This window comes from Salvia hispanica, chromosome 1, assembly GCF_029641045.1.
Source record: "Salvia hispanica isolate PSC_SH4W2 chromosome 1, Shi_PSC_v1, whole genome shotgun sequence".
NCBI classification, from domain to species: Eukaryota; Viridiplantae; Streptophyta; class Magnoliopsida; order Lamiales; family Lamiaceae; genus Salvia; species Salvia hispanica.
The window spans coordinates 47,663,009-47,686,138 of record NC_142692.1 but is presented as its reverse complement, the minus strand read 5'-3'; the positions used below and the strand labels follow the sequence as shown (position 1 = coordinate 47,686,138).

The window sequence follows — 23,130 nt, the reverse complement described above, 5'->3', positions numbered from 1 at the left end:
GCTTTTTTAGAATACTCAGGCCTTTAGCACTCATGTGACCTAGTCTATTATGCCATAACATAGTTCTATCTGTTTTAACAACATTAGCATAAGCCTTTTCACATGAGAGAGGCACAACAGTGCAAACATATAAACCACATTTCTTATTAGCTTTGAACAGACACATAGTTCCTTTGCAAATTTTCATGTTCCCCCCATCTTCCCCCCACACCCTCATTTTCAAGAGCAGTACAAGACATCAAGTTGTAGCACAAATCAGGAACATATCTGACATCCTTCAGGTTGAGCACATAACCATTTTCAAACTTCAAACACACAGTGCCAATACCAAGAATTACACACTTCTTGTCATCAGCCATTGACACAAAAGTTTTAGTTACAGGTTTCAGCTCAGAAAAAACTTCCTTAAAAGGACTCACATGGTAAGTACATCCAGAATCACACAGCCAATCATTAGATGTAAAGGGACATGCAGGAGAGGCATTCACAAATTGTAGATCATGCACCATGAAGACAGTATCATTCACATTATCATAAGTAGCCACATTCACAAGGGTTTCAACCTGGGCATTGTTGTTGGGAAACTTATTCTTCTTGAGCCTAGTGCAATCTTTCTTATAGTGCCCAACTTCACCACAGTTGAAACACTTCCTATAGGTTTTAGGATCCTTACTTCTAGACCTGGACCTAAACTTTTTCCTAGAGTTTGAGGTATTACCAGAACCACTACTAGGCTCATTGCCCCCTCTAGATTTAGATCTTCCTCTGACATTCAACACTTTATTATAGGCATTCTTATCAGCAGCTCTCTCCCTAAGCTCAAGTTCTTTGGATTTCAGGGAGCTTATTATAAGGTCTAGAGGAGCAGAATCTCTACCATACTTAATGGCAGCCTTAACATCACTATAGGAATCAGGTATGACATTCATTAGGGCTATACTAGTGTATTCATCTATGGTTTTATCACCTGATCTCTTAATGTCCTGAACCAGCTTCTGAAACCTATCCACATTGTCATCTATATCTTTAGCAAGGTCCAGCTTAAATTTGAACAATTTTTCAAGCAAATACATTCTGGAAGACATAGAGGTTTCAGTAAAAGAGTATCAAGCAATTTCTACATTTCAGTAGCAGATTCCTTATGATCAACTTTCCTAATCACAGAATCAGATAGATTTAACACAATAGTGGCCCTAGCCAACTCATTCATCTCATCAATTTTATCCTGAGCAGTATCCTCAGGTAAAGAACCATCAACAACTTTGAAAACTTTTTGTTGAATCAAAACACATTTCATCTTCTGTTTCCAAATAGCAAAATCATTTTTACCATTATAGGGAACCAAACCAACAGGTTGAGCCATTTTAGCAAGAACACATGAAGCAAGACAGAAACACAGAGCCTTACACACCTGGGAAACACAGAGACACACACAAGCAAAACAAGGACAGAAACACAGCTTTCACACAACAGAGAGGACCTCAAATCCTCGACTGTCACGAGCAAGACTGACCAAGGCTATCCCAGCTCGCAATCACTCACTACTGGAGGGCGCGGGGGGTCACTTGGGCAGTGCAAGATGCTTGGTGGTCAAGTAAGATGAGATCACAAGATCACAGAGAAACAAGAACCAACGGAAGCAACACAGAACAGAAAGCACAGAAGTCCTAAGTCTTTGCCAGAGACTATCTGCCAGAAAACAAGAGCCCAAGCCTATATTTGGCACTAAACAGAAAGAAAGGACAAGAGAGATTCAGCCAATTTACCAGAGTGAATCCCCTCTCGAAGGAGGATTCCACTTGCCCACCTCCTTAAGCGACTCGGCGTGCTAGACTAATCATCCTGTGGCTCTGATACCACTGTAAGGATCAGATCAGTCTAGATTCACTAATTACCGAGACCTCTTTGTTCTTGTACAAGAGAGCTCAGCCAAACTCTCACCCACGCGGCTGATTTTACACAAGCAAAACAAACATAGATTACTAGAATCTAGTTCTAACTATTACAAGGTCTTGGAAGCTATCAACCCAGCCTTCCTTGTAATCACTTCAACCTGCACACTCAATACACAAGTCAGTAACAACAAGAAAGATCCTCTCGGATCTAAACACAAGAAACTAACTAAGAACAAAGAGAAAGACAACAGATCAAAGAAACTTGGCTCACAACCCGCCACAACAACACTGATACTATTCTTCCAGAACCAGACCCAAGGGAGCACAGATGGATTGGATAGAGTTAACCCTCAGACCACCAATACCTCCACCAGAGAAACCCCTCACACCAGATCAAGTTCCACCGAACTAATCTCCACACACAACCTTCGAGTTCTCACAAACCCTAGTTCCTCTCCAGCACCAAGCAATCGAAGAGATTGCTTCACACCAGCACTCACAATAGATCTACCAATCAGAGAACCATGGAAGATCACCAAGAGATGGCCGGAAGATCATCGGAGAAGAAGAGAGTAGAGAGAGACGCTCTGAGCCGAAAAGAGGAGAGAGAGAGATTAGAGAGTGAGTAATGAGAACGGCGCATAGCCTTCTCACATAACAAACACAGCCCTAGATCAAACGGCCGAGAGGCATGATCCAAGAGAGAGGGCACGTGGCAGCATCTGGTGAGAGGAGACAAGTAATTGGGCTCAGCCCAATTAATCACATCCGGGCTAACAAATAACACAGTCCAAATAAGATTCCACTCTAATATATCCAACAGACATGTTGTATGATATGCAATGACTTGGTTTATTTATTAGTTTGCATACTCTAAACAATTTTGAGATGCCCTTGCTTTACAATTTTAATGACCATGATTTATTTAACGACATGATATATGGTATGTAATGACTTAATTTGACATTTGGTATGGCATACAATACTTAATGCCCCAATTCTATATTACTATACTTCATATTTTATAATGAGACAACTGATATATTATACTAAGTAGTAAGTAGTAAGTATCATTTAAGTTACATTTCACCATCCATTGCTTAATCAGTTAATTAAATAGTGATAGCACAAGTCATAACTCTTTGCAATTGGTTTGAGTTACGCTTAGAATTGGTTTGAGTTACGCTTAGGATTCTCAATGTGCTGTAATGAACTAAAAATGCATATACCATCATCAATTATTATGGGCGTGGTTTGTTTGTCATAAAAATATAACCAAAAACCGAATATTATTGGCCAAAGAAATGGCTTTTCTTTTGTGCAAGAAAATAACGCCGTGTGCCCCACCCAATAAATTCATGTCTTTATCAGGTGCAAATAATAAAAACATGCCAAATAGGGAATGTTCCCACTATTATTTTTATTATTATATTATATATATTGTCGGTACATCATCATATTAAAAATAGAGTTGAGGTTGTTTTTTTAATCAAATATTGCATATCTTAAACGTGCGTGATCCTCCTATCACTGTTTTCTGACCGTGTGAATGGTCTCTCACGGTTCATGACACGGTTACCATGCTTCTTCTTTTTTTCTTAAATAAAGATTCATTCCTAAAATGATTCGTCCATGTTAACACAATTTATTCTCTGTGTCAACTTTTATAAATGGTTGCAACGATCTTAATTATAATATTACTCCTATATCATATTAAAAATATGTGTATCAGTTAGGAATCAACCGAAAAGTAATGCTCCTTTTATCCCCTACAACTTTAAAAAAAAATAGAGATTATAGAAATGAATTATAATACGAAATTAATAAAATAAAAGCAGAATTGAAAAAAATTGATTGAAATAATGCTAACAGATACTAATAACACCAACATTATTAGTAGTGTTTAGTTATAAAAAAATTTGCAAAATTATATGTGGATAAATTTTGTGGAACAAATGAAATTAATAAAGAGGACTATTTTTAGAGACAAGAAAAGTATAGGTGTTATATAATCTTCAACCATTTACATCAACCTCAAATACATTTTTGAGTATATACCAAAACGAAAAGTAATTATACTCCAATCATTTGCATCAAATTCAAATTTTACACTATTTTTGAATATATGTCTCACGAAATTTTTTATAGTAGCTACTCCCTCCGTCCCACAACAGGAGTCGCTCTTATTGTGGGCACGGGTTTTAAGAAATATAAAGAACAGTGGGTTGGAAAAATTAGTGAAAATATAAGACGCATTTTTTTATATTAGTTTTATAATAAAATGTGAGTGAAGTGAGTTAGTGGAAATGTGTGATTCTTATTGTGGTAAAAATGAAGTGTGATTCTTATTATAGGATGGATCAAAATGATAAAATGTGACTTTTATTGTGTGACCGATAGAGTACAATTTAGTGTTGTTTTATAGAAACGCAAAAATAAGTTTAGATTTGCAATATGATTGAATAAATTTTTTATACTTAAAAAAATGATAAGTATTTGATATATATGATTGGAGACGGACATAAATGACTTATGAATTTTATAATATTTTATTTGCAGTGGATGATGGATGATATATATGACATCGTCCACGTTTTTATTGCAACCGAAAACCGAATGACAAAGTTCTATGGTGATGACTGATGAGAGGCTCACTAAATGCGCCGACAATAATGTTTTCCCAAACAAGCTTGTGGCGTGGCGGTGGCGGTGGCGACGGTGGACATCCAAGACTCGTCATTACGGCGGCAGTTTCACAGTAGCACGATTGAGGTATCTCCCTAATTTTCTATAATTACTATTCCCTCGTTCTATAGTAATGGGGTGTTTCTTTTCGGTACGAAAATTAAGAAAAATTATGTTTGGTGAGTTATGTAAAGTGAGAATAAAGTGAAAAATGAAAATAGTAGAGAGATGAAGAGAGAATAAAGTAAAAGAGAGTAAAGTATATGTGGGAAAATGTGTTGATTTTTACTAAAAATAGAAATGACTCTATTACTATGGAACGTACCAAAATGGCAAAATGACTCTATTACTATGGAACGGAGGGAGTAGTACTTCTAAATTTGTAAAATAAAATAGTGAATATAGGTACTATTAAAATATTGGTAAAAGGATAAAAAAAAATAGTTACAAAAATGAACATAATGAGTAAAAATAGTTACTGAAAGGACTGTTTTGCCTTTAATTAGTGAATTCAGGACAAAATTCACGACCTAATCTATCCTTTGTCATGGAGTGACCCAACTCACAATTTCAACAATAACTTTAATTATAAATTGCTGTATTCACGACCAAAATAAGCAGCGAAAAAAAAACAGTAAAACTCTTTCACCATGTCAATGGGCTGGGAAAAAAAATTACTACTACAAGAAGAAATAACGTCGAACAATTATACACTTCCTCCGTCCCAATTTAATGGCACTAATCTCTTTTTTCATTCGTCCCCAATTAATTTACACATATGTTATTATACTCCGTAACCAATGTTTTATTCAAGTTGTGAGTTAAACTAAATCACGCAGCAATTTATAAAACACATGATCCTCATTGAAACAAAACAATTTTTTTTTACATCATCTCAGGTAACTTCTATTATCTAAGTGCAAAAATAAATCTTTTAGTTACACAAGTAAATCCATTGCTTCCTTCTACGATTTCATGTCACAATCTCACTCAGGTTTGTGCACAACACTATGCCTTACATGATAAACGTTACGATACACAAAGGTACAAGGAAAAAAGGCTCCAACCTGTTGAGCTATACACACGCTTTCCTACCATTTCACGTCGAGGGTCAACGATTCCGGAGGGAGAAACAGAGGGGGCAACTCGGTGAACGAGAGATTCGATGATAAACTACTCCAAGAAAATGAATCGGCATTAACAGGCCTGACCTTCTTGATCACCAGGGGCTTCAGAACCTCACCTTTGATTCTTGCTGCAACTTCAAACCTTATGCGTTCAGTAGAAGGCCTCGTTCGCCACTCAGCTAGTGTGCTCCAGTAAGAATCGTTAGTTCTGATATTTCTTCTCAGTTCCAAAGGGAAGCGATACATGGGAAATGCACTGATTCTCACCTTCAGAGATCCCATAGCAGCCGGATTTGGATTGTCTGTCTCATTCAGGAAGCTCTCCAAACCTTTTAACAACGCGATTCTAGTGCCTAGAGAATTAGGGAGATGCACAGATCTCTCGTAGTTTTGTCTCACATAACACTTCTCTGGCAATAATTTTATCACATCTTTAGAACGAGAAGAAGTCCGGATAGGTGAACCTGGTCTTCCGCTTCTGTAGGCAACCACGGATGCAGAACCTTGAATACGTATTGGAAGTAATCTCATGCATAGAGCAGGCCATATTGACCCCACATCACTCCATCTCCTATAACGGAACATACCATACAGAAATTGATAATTGGAAGGATGGACTAATGAAATTTCTTCAGCGCCCTTCACTTCTATGCTTATGCCTTCCCCAACTAATATCCGTCGCAAACCAAAGTGTGATCTGTTCAACTGAAATGAATAACCAAGAAAATCAACTGTCACTAGATGATGTAGGACTGCATAAAATACATTTATCATTAGTTACTGTAGCAGTATGAATAAAACTAATAAATGGCTTCAACACCACATGTATGAGAACAAATTCAGAGGGCTTCACCTTCTATAAAACCTCAAAAAAGACAGGCAAAATTAATGAAGTACTACAAATTATGAAGTTCCAAAGCTGACACAAGTGAACTCCATAGTGCTACAAATATAGAGGCAATAATCACTATTGTCAAATGTCAAGCAATCCACCCAATGAATTTGTAAGAAACTAATACAAGAAAACTCTGGGAGAAGTTGAAACTAGTCGAGTAGTAAAACTGAGTTCAATTTTTAAGGAGTCAAAATGTTGTCTACTCAGTCCTCATTTGTCGGATTTTGATAAAGTCAAGGATCGTGCCAAGTAAATCAACAAGGAAATCAAAACAGAAATTAATACAGGACTGGAAAACTAAACAATTGTTAAAAAGGAAAAGCGAAACAAGGAAGAAACCCAGAATAATCCTATCAGAACCTGCCCAGGAATTATACCAAATCCAATGCAAATTTCATTACCCTAAATACCCTAATTGATCATTTTCATAATATATAAACAATATCTAATTCCTACAGGCTCAGGAACAGTCCAACCTCAACTATCCCAAAAGATATGCAAACTAGATAGGTAAGGATTAGTTTCTTTAAAAATAATAAGTTTATAACACATGGCAAGAGAAATCTAACCGGACAAAAATTGTGGGTATTATCATTGCAAGATCGCTAAACATAACCCGAATATTCTAATTTATAGGACAATTAACCCAGCAAACAAAAAACAATACATAAAAATGCACATGAATTCCTAGTAGTGCTTCGGCATCCTACAAAACAACACCATAAAGGCTATGATATGGAAGGAAGTAAGTGAACTGTGGTCTACAAGATCCACTTATGTTTATCCCTTCAAAACTAAAAACTGACAACATTTTTGCTTGGAAAATTATGTAGAGGTTGGTATAGCTCCACTTGAAACAGAGACCCTTAGCCTTAAGGTCCAAACATCAGACTCGAGACAACTAGAATGTACCAGAGTGTAATTCATTAACCATAGGATGCCTCTCAATCCATCGGGTGCCCTAGAGAATTAGAGCAGAAGAGAACCAAAAACGTGTTTGAAGCAACAAAATTAATTTATTAGCTGAAATGAATAACAGAAGATTGATCCCCTGCCTAACTGATGAACGCCATGTTCTCCTCAAAGGAGGCAGATTGTGTTGTACCCAAGCGTCGCATTCAACTATTATACTTTATCTAACCCTATATAATTATAATCCTTCCCACTAGCACGCGAGGGTCATTTTTTTACCATGGGAACAAGCCAATGAAGAACCCATGCCTCAACTACAAAAGACATAATAAAACCAACAAAAAAAGAAAATGATAGTAATAAGGTTATCCGCTGATTGTTGCTGATTCACCCGGTGGCACAGAGATTCTATTCCTAGTAGTTAGCGGGATCCTCTCCCTCGGTTTCAAACACATATGCTACTAGTGTTTTTACTGTTTTAGTTGGAATATTATACTTGTCCAAAACAATCACATTCAAAATTTTCTCAAGCAATACAAATCAAATAAGCATCAGTGCTCATTTTATGCATACACATCAACACCTGAAAAGCATTCACCAGTGGGTTGTTGCTGTACTGCTGCAGTACCTCAGATTCAACTGAACAGTCTGAACCTAAAACAGGTTGAGAAATAGACTCTGTAAAATATGACCAATGCACTACTACTACTCTTCCCTACAACTGCTACTACTACCACTACCACCGCTGCCACTGCTACTACCGTTGTTACTACTGTTGCCGATGTCTTCTTCACACTGTTGAGGGAAATACTTATCAGAACTTTGTACCAAGCTGGACATGGTTGACATATATGCTCCAGTTTGAGGGGAGTGTTATGGAACAAGTATCCCACATTGGATATGTGCCTTAGTCAGGCTTTGTTGTACTATACATATGTGCCTTAATCAAAGAGACCTACTACTTTTCTCTAATATGTCTATATACTTTTACGCATATCTCTATAATTTATTGTTCTACGAAATAATAATATTATTATTATCTGCTGATATATCTATATACTTTTAAGGCTATCTGCTGATTACCGCTGATTCTCCCCGCAGCGCATAGATTCTACCCATAACAGGGAGGCGCTAGAACTAGAAAAATCAAGAATTGCCGGTTTTTATATCCAGTTGGAGCAAACCAGATTTTGCACACACCAACCCAAAAACCAAACTTATAAAAATGAGAACCAAAGCTGACAAGAGTTTCTTGGATGTACTGAATTCACCGTGTGTTTTGTGAGCCTAAGTCATGGCGTCAAATATTTTGTGGCATTGGTGGAAAGGAACTTATTCACACAACATGTTGAGATACACCCAGAAGTAACATAACACATAAAGATGCACCGTATGCGGAATAAATAAATTCTCCATGGGTGGTACCCATACTGGCGTAGCAACTCATAAGTCAATTTCTTGACATCACCGTTTGCACCCAATGAATGTAGCCACCAGGGTGAAGTCCACTCTTGTGGCTTCATCCATATGACGCTAGCACCAAGACATCGAATAACACCGGCTCCCCTCCACTAAAACAAATGGTTATTAAAACAAGGGTTCATTGCCTCTAACTGGGTTCTCTTCTCAAAATTAAATCTGATCTTAAAACTCATTTCTAAGAAAAAACCTTAGGACTGATTACTCATTTAATGTGTCCAAAACAGACCAAGAGGCTTTCCACCTCAGTAAACCTTTTGAAACGAGCAGAAAAACCCAATAGACCAACTTATTACCAGATCACCATGCAACATCACTGAAACACAACTCAGTTTTAGGGAACTCACTAACTCAGTATACAGATAATTTTAGGAAGGAAAATAGGGAAGGTATTTCCTGGCCTAAGAAGAAGATTGTATCTGAACATGAATAGCCTAGAACAACATTACATTATACAGAGGAATGTTTTGCATCAACGCAAAATGGATACTCTAGTCCTCAACATGCTTCAAGAAAGTTCATTATAATGGCCTTTACTCACACTTTGATACACCTTCTAATACACTAGGACTCAAAAGGATCTAATGATTAAATACAAACCTAAAAATAATCTCTTCAAGCAATAATAATAAGGTTTCTTCTACTACCCCCATATTTGGGATATTGATATTTGATCCGGTTATTGTGTTGCATATGTAAGCTACATAACTCAAGAGCATCTGCTTCATCTCCATGTCTAGTTCCTTCCTTCATTAACCTCAATTATAATCTACCTATTACAAATGTCAAAAAATACTTTATTTATTAAGTAGCAAACTGTGACTGAAGATCCAAGTCACTTTAAAAATGTGGAGTCTATATACAGGTTCAAAAGATCACAACAAAGAGAGGGAAAGTAGACATACCGGAAATGTAAGGGACAGCCGATCATCTTCTCCTACGACCATCAACTCCAAAGGGCCTTCAACTTTAAAGCTATCAATTACCGCGGAGGAACCAATTCTCCTAGCCAGTGACTCAAAGTTTGATGTCCCATTTTCACTTAACCTAACCAACTTCTTCCATTCTGACGTTTCATCATGCATCTTAAGTGCAACTTCAATCTTCCCAACATGAACCCGAAAGTCATACCTTTGCACTGTCTTGTATTTAGCTTTCTTTACATCCATTTCTGAAACCCAAAAATCCTCCAACGCCCATTTCTCTTTTTTAGAAATCGAATCCAAAACAGCCTGAATCAGATCCCAAAAACAACAAAAAAAAAGATGAAGATAACAGTGATTTGATAACCACTCATAGCTAAGCTCAATCACACTGCCAGAAAACAAGTCTCATTGACTAAACACACACACGAGATTCCTCCTCTAACATAAATTTTGGCATAATTTATGATCAAATTCTTCAACACCCACAAAGTAGCAAATCAGATTCGTGATCAACAAACTCTAACCACTCTACCATTTGAAAACCATTCTATAATCACAGATAAATGAAGCAATTGAAGTCAAATTGGAGATTGCAAATCGACCTGCAAAAAGTGCGGTGGGTGGAGAGGAATGTCCGATTCAGTTAAGGCCGTGAATTTGGGATAGAGGTAGTGGGAGATGTTGAAAGGGCGCGACGGGATGATTGCCGAGTGTGTCAACACAAGGGAAAGGAAAATTGTGAGCAAAAATAGCGTCGAATTTGGGGCAGTCATCGAATTATTGAATGTCGACTGAGAAATGATAGAGTGTTGAGTGATGAAAGGTGATGGGTGGCGACTGTCGGCGACGACGGTGAATTGATCTGCCGCCGGGGAATTTTATTATTTAACAATTTTGGTTTTTTTTAGTGGAATTATGTGAGTGGCTTACGCAAACAGCTTATTGAAAATATCACTCTGCCACCAAAAGGTATTATAATAATTAAATTCAACCGCAGGTATTATCGATCTGTAATTAAGTTAAGAGTTTATTAATCAAAACCAGAAATTAATTATACCTACTGCATATCTAAATGACATTTAACGATTTATTTGTCAGATAAGAGTATCAAAATCATCTGAAAATAAAAACGTTTGTATTGTTTCTCACATACCATGAATATGTTGGCATCAATCATCATGGCATGGTCCATAGCTTAATGTTAATTTAAATGATAAAGTATTGTTTCATACCTTAATGTTTCGACTAATTATGAGTGGACTTTTAGCTTTGACCGACTTTTGGCATAGCTTCGTTATGCCATGAATGATCTTCGAAAATAGGTAAATTTAGCTCAACGTTATTATTGTATTTACACGGTAAAGTTCAAAAAAAATTGTTATTGACATTTCTATTCACCCATCTTTAACTTTAAATTAATAAAATAATACATCAAGATTTGATTTTTTTTAATCAAAAATTGTAAATTAAAATATCAATAACAATTTTTAATAATAATACATTAAAATCAAACTAAACACATAAAATTTACGGGTGAACTACATAAATGATACCTGATCTTTCATTTTCACACATAAATGGTACCTGATCTTTATTTTATATCACTTTTGGTACCTATTAATCACATTTTTAGAACCTGATAAGATTTTCACCCTAAAATGCCCTCTAAACGAATGCATTTTTCCATTTGTGTCATGGAGGATATTTTGGGTATAAATAAAACTAGTACCAAAAGTGATATTATAATATTTTATTTCATTCTTCTCACTCTATATACTATTATTATTAATCAATATTCGTACCATTATTTTAATATTATAAATTAATAATTTATTTATATCATTCAAATATACGTAAATACAATTATAACTATAATTATATTTAATTATTATAATAGCATTATTGTTGTAATAGAAAAATTAGTAGTAATAAATAAATAATTATAGTATTATTATTTAAATTGTGAATTGTATAATATATATAATAATAACAATTATTATTATTATTTATATTAAATTAATAACTAAATCAATATAGTCAAATCAATATAGTCTTAATAAAAATTTAAAATTGTGAATTGTATTCGTAGTGAGATAAAGAGTTGAATATTTTTAGTTAGGTGTTTCAACCTTAAAATGAGTATAAAATAATTTAATAAAAATTATTTAATTGATTTAATTACTTTAAATAATTAATTTAATTAAGTGTTTTGTTCTTGATTTATATTATGAATACAATTAGATGTATTTATAAAACAGTAAAAAGAAAAGAGGAAACATAAACTAAGGAGAAAAAAGAAAGAAGAAAGGAAGATAAAATATAGTAAAAAGAAAGAATAAAATGAAGAAAAATGAAAAAAGAAGAAAAAAAGAAATAAGTAACGAAGAAAAAAAATCACATCTTTGGTACTATTTAATTGAAATTTCCAAAAATATCCTCCATAACAAAAAAATCACATGTTTGGTATCCAGGGTTATTTTTGTCATGAGTACTAAAAACGATATAAAATAAAAATCAGGTACCATTTATGTGTCAAAGTGAAAGATCAAATCCCACTTAATATATGTAGAAGTTGTTCAATTTATACTCCATCCTACTAAAATAATCTCATAACTTAATTCTAATAATTCTAATATGACTACAAACCATAGCATATTATTTCTGTGATTATATTAGTAGTATTGGCGCACTTGATTATGCTTTTTCCCTCAAGGGTTGTAGTGGCTTTGAGATGGAGTACTTTTTCCCCTCAGTTAAATTAAGTTAGGGTGAATGGTTTTCTTGTTTCCCTTCCCCCTACTCTGCTTGTATTCTCCAAAATCAAAGCATTTAACAGCTACTCACATAGTTGAAGATAACGTTTCAATTTCCTGCCAAACATATAAATTAGAATGCAAAAATTTCAAGGATAAAATAAAAACTCAAAATATGAATTTTTTTTTCCTTTTTCATATAATAGCACACGATAGATGGATCTGTTACTGCTGTACACCTTCTACAAAGTAGTAACTCGAAAGGTCAGCAGTCGAAACAATAACTTATAACGAGTATAGGCTTGTTTCAGCAGAATAACTCTGGGATTCACCTCCATCCATCGAAATACCTGGCTGCCCCAGTCGACCTGATGACTTTAATCTGTGAATGCATCCGCAGATGCAACACCCAACACCATCACAGAATCCATCATTTGTGAGTCGACTGGCACCATAATCAATGGCTGTGCTTTCAGCATTTGTAGCACGGGGGTGCCTCAACATATACAGAGTTTGATCCATTAGATTCAAATTCTTCACCACATGAAACTTGAATAAATTACATAACGAACCCAAAACCAGCCATGTGAGGCTGCTGGAGGCAGTGGTGGCGTGGCAGAGGATTCCACTATCCGTCTTATAGACAATACACGAACATACTGAAGGAAATCAGAATTCCTGTCGGTGGCCAAATAAGCCCAGAAGGGCTGCAGTGTGGAAGAAACGGATTTGATGAAAGAATCGAGGTCAAAACTATTAACCAATAAGCCGGAGGTCAAGTGTCATGAGAATGCCAGGGTGCTCTGCTGGTATGTCGAATACAGAGTGTCCGACACTTTTGAAGGAGGCCAATATCGGAAGACTGATCTCCCGACAATGTTCTCAATAGGCAGTGGACCCCTGCAATACAAGAACATTGGAACTCAGGCTCCATACACCTCCAAACATGTTCATTATAGCAATGAAGTGTAAACAAAAATAGACCATCTATACAAGTTTTATTGCTTTCACCATAGCTCCAATCGCTTACCATTAAGAGTTCTTATGTTGTAATAAATAGATAGATCATAAAGAAACAAATAAACAGAAACTACAGAATAAATAAAGAATATCCTTCAGACCTAAAGCAAGCATGTAAAAAATATTGACAAAGAGTTGCTTACCAGTTGTGAGAGTCAAAACTGTTGTTACGGTTATCTCCCAAGACAAATACATAGCCCTCTGGCACAAACTATTAAAAACAAAATGATGGGTTAGTTTTCTTCTTGCTATAATAGCATGATCAATATGCTCGAACTGGGAACAAGCACAAACTTACCACTGGCTCCAACTCATAATCAATTGGCTCCAAAATGTAATCCTCAGTCTGGGCTATACTGTTGACCATCAATTTTCCATCACGAACCTGCACAAGGAAAATATTTAGATACGAACAGACTCTGAGATGAGAAATTCCAAGAATCAATGAGCATTTCTTACTTCCACGCAGTCCCCAGCTTTTGCTACGATTCTTTTAATAAACACATCAGACGTACTGAAACCATACTCCTGCAAGGAAAAGTAAAACATTTAGATATCAACTCCATGGTATAACATGACTCTAAGTGACTAATGACTCTGATAATGATAACAAAATTTAAAAATTACCTGAAGAAATGATGGAGCCTTAAAAATCACAATTTCTGAGACATTTGGCTTCTTGAAAATATAAGAAACCTGTAAACACAACATAAAAGAGTCAAGAATGGCACAGCTAACATTCAAATCACACAGCATCAATGGTGTTTCCTCAGAGAGAGAGAGAATAGACAAATATTCTAGTACTCAATAGTCCAATCTATCCAATAACTACTAAAATTCAGGGAGAAATTTTCTTTCTAAGAATAATTTCAGTTAGTCATGTATAGTTTGGTTGGTAGTTCCACCCCTTGTAAGGGGTGAAAGATCAAGGTAAATCCCAATCCCTCAGCTCAAAGAAGACAGAAGGTGGGGTCCTGCTTTCAACATTTATCAATATAGGGGTATTCATTATTCCAGAATGACAATATATATGATTGAACCTACTGCCTGGCAATACAAAAGAATGTCTACTTATTACTCCAGTTAAAATCATTGAGTTTATGGCATAAGAGTTGGGAATAGTTTCTCATTATTACACCATTTAATGCACAAATTCTAAAAAACAGTGAATTGCATCCAACATCAAAAAGCCAAGAAAAACTCAAATAACGTACTAAAGGCCCACCATCAAAAGAAAGCATACCTTCTCAGCTAGAATCCTGTCGCCCACATCAAGTGTCGGGTACATAGACATGGACGGGATCGACCTGGGCTCAGCCAAAGTCGATTTGAACAGAATGCTAACGCTTACAGCAGTGAAGGCCGCCTTAGCATCCTCGGAGCTGAAGCAAAAATTCATCAATTTCAGAATCCAACGGTTGCTATCACGACCTTTGCTGCTCTGGTGCATAGCCTTCACGGTGCTTGAACCACCGCTCTTCCCCATAGCCAGTGCCTCTGAACACTTGCTTTCAACGACACTAACACTACCACTCTTGGAAGATCCTTTTGTAACGACGGCGCGATTACCGCTAGCAACGGCCGTTCCACCTCGATCGACCTCCGACGTAGCGAGCTCGTTACAGGGCAGCCACTTAGATCCAGGCAAAAACGGGAGAATCGCAGACGTCTTAAGCATAGAAACCCCCAAAACCCCAACGTCAGAAGAAACCCCAGCCGATTGCTTCATCAGAGACACCAAACCACCAATCACAGGCGACCGGGTGCTTTCACCGAGCAATTCCTGTGCAAGCATAGAGTGAAACGGCGTCGTTCGGGTGGAGCGATCAGGGGGGCGGCGGATGTCGGTCTGCGACGGCGTGTGCTGGAAGGCCCGGGATCGGGTGGCGCAGTCGTGGAAGAATCGGGAGACGGCGCACTTCCCGGGGGCGGCGGAGAGGTTTGAGGCGACGGTGGCCGAGTAGGCCACGGTGAACCGGAGAGCCATGGTGACGAATTGTAAGAAAGTGACGAGGAAGAAGATGAAAATTTCGGGATTGGGGATTAGGAAGGGTGTGCGAGAGAGGTCTAGCAGGCAGACAATGACATGGTGAAGGAAATCAGTGAGAAATCGGGAGAAGGGAGGGGGAATTGAAGGAGGAGGCTAGATCAGTGGGGTGGGGAGGAGACTGAGGGGTTGGGAGTGAGCAGTGAAGGAAAGCGGAACCCTATCGACGGCGGCGATAGGGCCGAGGAGGAGGAGAGAGCGCAAGGCGGCTTAGTTTGGCAGATGAAGAATGGGAAATTTTCAAAGAGTTGAAAATGAATTTGGGGTTTAATATTCAACGTGAGAGGATGCTGCAGTGCCATTATTGCCCTTCCATTCCTCACTTATTACGGAAAATACCGTAAAACTGGAAATGTGGGAGTGGGAATAGATATTGTAGTAGAAATGTAAATGTTGCAATCTAAATAAGTAATGTGCTACTGAATGCAATCAACTAATTCTCACATGAGGTTTTAAAACACAAAATATCCGAATCTTAAGAATGATAGGAATTCCGTAGTAATGCATGGGCATTATAGTCTTTTAGTTTTGGCATGTGTCTGACCGGTCCAACAAATCGTGAGAGGCAGTAGCTTCCTTGTTTCTTCCTCAACTGCTTCCTCACATTCAGAAGACTTTTGTGACAACAAGCTAAATTGGCAAAAATGCCCTTTATCTACATGACTACATTTATGACACAATAATATTACCAAACATACAACAAGTCAACCTATGCAATTTAAATGATTCTAGCAAATAGAAATCATATTGTTTAACTTCTAATTTTAGGATTTAGTAATTTCTATGGCTGGTGTGTGTATTTTAATCAAGTACATATACACATTCATATAATTCGTTGATCATTTGTGTTTTTTGTAATGGAGTAGTAAAATATTGAGTTTTTGATTTGCTACATTAACAGCCTATAGACTCACTATAACTAATAAAGGTATATATGAGAGATATACCTAGTATAGAATCGGAGGATCGAATTTATAAAATTTGAATGAATTGCTACGAAATTCCAATTACAAGTCACTTTATTCATTCTTATGTCTATATCTAAACTAAATCAGGTCTAGTTGAATAAACAAATTTGACCATACTTGTCGCCTCACTTTGAAACATGCAAATAGATTCTTGAACTTTCATTTTTACCAAATCTTAAATAATTATCAGCATTTTAAGTATGACGTAAGGGCTTACGTATGTTAGTGCGTGCTACGTCATATTTTGGCCAACTAGTCTTTATTTACATCCATGTTAACTATAGAATATGGACAGATAGGATACTCAACTACAACCCACCCCCAGCATATAATATAGGCAGATAAAATGCTACAGCATGTTTGGTAAGGTCCTTTTTTATAGATAGGAAAAGAAAGGTTTGTCACATTAATTACAAATATTCTTGTTGTTTTCGTAGCATGGATAATTTTGGTGAAGCAGAAGAAAATAATCCATGCTGCCCACAGTGCTCAAAATCACTAATTTTTGCAGAAAAACAATCCCATAAAAATTGTGGGATTGTACACTGTTTAACCTAGCTAACCGAAAGTCCGAAACTACCCCTCTCCCATTTCTTTGTCGCCGTTGTACACTCTCTCACCGCCCCAATTCGACTAACATTCTCTCACAAGGATTGGAAGTAAGACAACAGGATTGGTGACATTTTAGATCTGAGCCTCCTCTCCCAATGGTCGTCATTATTCACACCATGGCCACTGTCAACGTACGCAACCAACAATTGTGGGCTATTTAGGTTAGAGTTATTCAGGTTGTAATTTTTTTAGGTTATAAATTTTCAATCTAACTACTATGTTGGGCTATTCGAATCAACCTGACATCCCTAATCAACAAAAACTAATTACTGTATAGCACAACATGATGGCTATTATTATGATAGAAACCGGCCTGTAGGCTTTTCTTAAGGTGAAATTGCATGGGTAGGACTAGTTCGATACAAATGAGTTCGTCTGCTCTGCGGTGTACAACGCAGACAAAATTGATCCAATTTGGGTTGCACAGAAACAAAGAATACAGAGATTCTGGCCAGAGTACAAAAATGGAATTAACCAATGAATAGGAATAGTGGAACAGAACAGATAAAACAAGAAGCACCTTAAAACGAAAAGTTGAGCTCTTCTCACCACTCAAAATTCAACTACCATGTCTATATATAGAATTTCTTAAATATGCTCAAGAAAGTTTGAGTTTTACAACAAATTCTACAGCAGCAGCCTCAAATTGATGAAGTCAGACAGTTTCCTACTCTCAGTTTGATGGTCTCTGGCATGCAGCAAACAACTGCCAGCTAATGAAAGCCATCACCAGTGAAGTGAACAGCTCAAAACCTACCACCTTCGGAAAGTGCCACCCCAAGGCAAGTTTCAGATAACTGCAACAAACCATTTGAATCACACTCAAAACACGTCAACTCTGGGCCGTATACTAAATCATGCATTTTCTACAACACCCACAACGATAATATATCTACAAGTGCAACATACCTTGTAATCGATGGCATTGTCGCTACTATTCCGGCACAAGCATATATGATAGGAATCAACGTCTTAGGCTTGTTTTTCCTGAGCCAAATCAGAGAGCCTAATGCCGCTAGTGATATACTCAACACCTGAAGCACAATCAGTGCACAAGAACTTTTAGATTATACAATGACATAAAAGGTTTAGAACGACATCCGGTATGCTGAGAATGAAGTAATAAACACCATGGTAAACTTGTATTACCAGATTAGCATTTGCTTCCAGACCCTGCAAGATGTAATCCCACGTGAATTCTAATCCCCTGGCACCAACCCAAAGCGGTGCCAGCCTATGAAGGACGGAGTCAGCAAAAGCCCAACCTGCCAACAAAAAAAATGGAACATTAAATGTCATAGGAAAGCAAGCAAAGTAGAAAAAGCATTTTGGCTGTAATCAACATCTGCTCTTTTCCTTTCATCAGAATCCTCAATGAAAATGCAAGTTAATACAGCTGCTGGAATGTATCAATTTTAAAAAGGAAATAGGATTATTTCCATAATCTGCATGACCAGCTTCTTCTGTGTATTATTAAAATTTCCACCAACCAAACTCAGGGTGTGTGATGAAGACAATCAATTTTAATAAAAGACGAATGTGGACTATGGAGAGAGAGAAGCAAAGTGGGTAAGGAGGTCTTGGCTGGAAGATATCAGCCAAATTACGCTCATTAATATCTATAAAAGGCCTTTAATAGCTTCAATGCTCTGAAGGCCTGCTGTGGAATAGCAAAATACAGAAATGCCCACATATTCTACTGGTGTCCGACTCAGTTGTGATAAGCAAATAGATATTTAAGGCTCTTTGTAAGTATCCATTAAATATACTAAGGAAATATCTTAAAAGTTATTCTTTCTTGCATCGCCAGGACTGAATCAAAGGACAGAAGTAGTTGAACAAACATATGTTTAGTTAAATTGTCATCTCTTATAAACGCTTCATTTGCCAAGCCGAGAGGAAGGGTTTAAATAGAACAAGCCAAAAGAAAGCTTTCTTTCCCAATTAACTTTTTTCATTCCAGGAATTGTGATGACTGATACACAATATTTTATAAGCAGTACAGCACAAAATATCCAGGAGGAAGTGAAGGGGATCATAATAATGAGAGGAAAACAGAACTGCACTAACCAAGTCCAACAGCTTGGAATTTGTGATTTTGAGAAATATTCCTATGAGTTAATTGTGTCAAGGCAAAGTAAAGCCCAGCAACATCTATGAATCCAATCAAAGCTTTCAACAATTCCTGAAAGACAATGAGAAACAGAACTTAAAAGTTTAGAACATATTAGTGTTCCTTAAAACTTTGAAGAGAATAAATCACTTTCAATCATGATGATTAGTTTTTCCTTAAAGGATTTGGAGAAACAAAACAAAAACTAATTTCTCAGGTAGCCTAAAACTTATATAAAGCCCTATCACCGACCTCCTTCAACCCCACAAGCAAAGGATAAGAATACAAGAAAAATGACGAGCTGAAAAGACCAAATTAGCATATCTAACTAAGAAGGCCATTTGTCAAAACATCCCACAAAGAATCCATTTTCCTGCATCCCTCAATAACATAATATATGTTACACATCAACAGAATCCAAGACAATTACGACTTGTTTCATTTCAGTGAATTGTTATAGAAATGGATAGGGCAATACTCAAATGCTTTGAAATGATTATATTATGGCCTCATGCAATCTAAATATTAGTAAAATATTTGCAAACAACAACAAAAACATACAGAAACCATTGCATCAAGAAGTAGATACTAACTCTAGTGAACATGATCCACTACCTTTTCCAATACTTTAGGACATTATACCAAATTGACAAGAAAAGATAAATTGCATAAATATCCTAAAAGAAGGAAATACCTGATACGGGTCGAAACTGTCACTTTCAGATACCTTTAGAAAGGTTGCAAGACATACAAGCTGCAAAAGAGATTCAATGAATTAGAGCCCACGAATACCAAAAAGAAGCATCAATGTATACTGTAGAGACATTCAATCATTCTGATCTGAACAACTGACCTTCACTAATGCAGTCACGAGATAAACAACAGCTGATTTAATTGAAGTACCAATCGTGTCATACTCGGATCTATATGATAAAACCAGTCAACTTAACAGACCAAAAACTTTTCCCAACACAATCATGTGAAATTAAACAAGCTTCCTAAAAATTCAACGCAAAGAATCGATACATATAAATCTCAAATACAAAAAACATCTTTGCAACGGTTGGTGCTTAAGTTTAGTAGTTTACACAAGCAAAAGTAGGTCTCAGCCTGATTAAAGATTTTTTTTCTCCAGCTATCGGAACCCAACTCAATAAAACAGTAAAGAAGAAAGCAATAAAGTAGCCAAGATTAATGATAATGATCCAGTAGACAATACAACAACTTACAACCTCCACAAAATTTGCTTGTAAATTCATGATGCCCTAACTCCAAGAATCATTCCTACAATTCGAAGTCCTACTACATTTGGACTTGTTTATAAGCTACATTAACATCCCGAATGCAACATTATACCGAATCCTAATAATTCCACTAAAATAAATAATGTAAAAACTATCTTAATAAGCTAGTAATGATACCAATAAATAAAATCAGGATAAATAAGGAAAAAGCTGAAGTTCCATGGGTAGAATTTAAGCAGATTCGGTACAAGGGCACCATGAATTCGATGAGATCTGATGAATAGTAAAAACGAAAATTAAGCTTACAGGGGAGTGGCGGAGTAGTAAACGGCGTGAGGGCCAAAAGTGAGAATCGCACAGTTGAAGAAGTGAAATATGGTCATGATTTGTTGTGAAATTCCGTCGGACAGAGAGAAGGATCACCAGAAATACAGTCTCAGTCTGTGTGTTGATCGAAAATGCAGAATTGGCGATGCAGATTGAATGTAGAGCCAAATGATTCAGTGGATGAGTTGGGCTTTCAAAATTTTAGGTCCAACTGTTATTTATTTTTATGGCCCAATGTGATAATAACATATAATCACAATTATTTTACATTTTTATGTTATAAATTAAAAAAATTATTTCTGGATTTGAAGCCCATAGTGTTAAATGTCTAATCCCACACATGAATCTTGTGAAGTGTCCATACAATTCAATTTTTAAGGGCACTTAGTAGGCCATTTTTGTCAAAAAAAATGTGTTGGTTTAAGTGGATTAAATATTAGAACTGCAGGCCGGAGCATAGATGTGTGGCCCGATCAAAAAATATGTATCGTTTTAAATATCATTTTAAATTTATGCCCATGGCTTTTTAGGGTTAATCGGGCTTTTTTAATTGATAAATGAATTTAAATTTAAAAGTTGCACTACAAAGAACTCGAACTCGATTTTAAATAAAAGCCATGCTACAAAGAACTTGAACCAAGACTTTTAGCCTCGGGCATTACCTCTTTACCACTTGGGCTAATCATGCTTTTTCATCCATGAGAAGGATGCCTCGTCTTGTGGCTTTTTCATCCATTTCAGAAGCACCCTATTAAAGTTGAAAATTAAAAATGTAATTGTTTAAGATTTTGTTAGTTAGTTTAACATTTTTTCATGCCTGTATAAGGCATATTATTCTGAATCTATGTACATGTCAGAGTTATTCGATTTGCAATATTATTATCTCATGATTAAATATATGAAGGTGGTGTTCGGTTTCTAAGATAAAATAATATCAAGATATAGTCTAGAATTGAGTTGTGAGATTATTTTAGTCATAAGATTTACTAATTATCCCATGATTATTTGAATCTCATTAACCAAACACACTATAAATTTAATCTCGGATACAATCTTGCAAACCAAACATGTTAGAAGTATATAGAGATTAAATCTCATAACTTAATTATAGACGAACAATAATGTTATAATTGGCTATAGCCACTCATCTCCAATTAAAATAATCTCACAATCTAATCCAAGATAGATTATCATATGATAATTAGTTTTGACAACACCGGTACCGTCGTGTTCTGTGCGAACAACTATGCCAGATTTTTAATACGTCAAACCAAACAGGCCTAGTACTAGTTTTTAAGTCTGCAAGAATGTGAAATCAGTCAATAACACTATATAGTTGAAAGAGGTCCACCCAAGTGAACTTTTTTTTATTGATTGTGCTGTCAAACCACTAAATAAAATTTGTCTGTTGTATCCAAAGTCCAAACCACTAAATAAATCTAACCGTCGATAATTGAATTATGTATGCTATTAGAACATTGAGTCATTGACCATTTAATTGGATTGAAAACTGATACACGGTTCTTTACAAGAACTGAAAATCATATCTTAGAATCTTAGACATTTTGTATACAATACAAAGTTAGAAAAGGGACTTCGTCCTGCACCGAACCTTTTTGCACATACACGTTTTTCAAATTTATAGATCAGGAATCTTGTATACTTTTGTATAAAATTTTGAAATCATTTTTCATTTCTTTATTTTCCCTTTTTTTCATAATATTTTATAGCAATAGATAAAAAAACAGTTAGCAATAAATATGAATTGTAGTGTAGCCTCTCTGTATATTTATATTTTATGAAAATAGTTCTGGAATATGTCTGTAATTAATAAATTTTGGATCAGAATACAAAATTACATACCAAATCTTTGAAAAAGATATACTTCAAATTTCCTCTACGAGAAGCGTACTGATTACATATAAAAGGTGATATATAGTATATTCGTAAGGGGTGCACTATGGTGCTACCATAGATAGGATAACACCATATCACCAATATAGTCCGTTAGATCTCATTTATGAACGCCTAGGATTAAGTTTCGTGAAAAAACACGGGTTTGCAGTCTACTGTATTAGATATTGCAGTCGTGGTAAACTGTAATATTGTTGTTGTAAGACTGCAATA

At 36.1% G+C, this 23,130-nt stretch overlaps 3 protein-coding genes across 3 annotated transcripts; all 3 read right to left on the bottom strand.

The window, feature by feature from the left end:
• Positions 1-5,422: 5,422 nt before the first annotated feature.
• On the bottom strand, positions 5,423-10,865 carry LOC125223375 (signal peptidase I). Its single transcript, XM_048126498.2, has 3 exons — positions 10,522-10,865; positions 9,899-10,225; positions 5,423-6,412 (listed from the first exon to the last, which is right to left on the bottom strand). Exons 1-3 carry the CDS (start codon positions 10,690-10,692, stop codon positions 5,672-5,674), a joined length of 1,239 nt encoding a protein of 412 aa, XP_047982455.1. The 5' UTR covers positions 10,693-10,865; the 3' UTR covers positions 5,423-5,671.
• Positions 10,866-12,833: 1,968 nt separating this feature from the next.
• On the bottom strand, positions 12,834-15,988 carry LOC125221912 (thylakoidal processing peptidase 1, chloroplastic-like). Its single transcript, XM_048124240.2, has 6 exons — positions 14,936-15,988; positions 14,320-14,388; positions 14,152-14,220; positions 13,991-14,077; positions 13,836-13,903; positions 12,834-13,572 (listed from the first exon to the last, which is right to left on the bottom strand). The coding sequence occupies exons 1-6, from the start codon at positions 15,677-15,679 to the stop codon at positions 13,455-13,457; spliced, it is 1,155 nt and encodes a 384-aa protein (XP_047980197.1). The 5' UTR covers positions 15,680-15,988; the 3' UTR covers positions 12,834-13,454.
• A 1,776-nt stretch (positions 15,989-17,764) lies between these two features.
• Positions 17,765-21,143, bottom strand: LOC125219200 (uncharacterized). Its single transcript, XM_048121110.2, has 7 exons — positions 20,983-21,143; positions 20,286-20,355; positions 20,127-20,186; positions 19,390-19,504; positions 18,469-18,584; positions 18,229-18,353; positions 17,765-18,116 (listed from the first exon to the last, which is right to left on the bottom strand). The coding sequence occupies exons 1-7, from the start codon at positions 21,057-21,059 to the stop codon at positions 17,993-17,995; spliced, it is 687 nt and encodes a 228-aa protein (XP_047977067.1). The 5' UTR covers positions 21,060-21,143; the 3' UTR covers positions 17,765-17,992.
• Between the last annotated feature and the right edge of the window lie 1,987 nt (positions 21,144-23,130).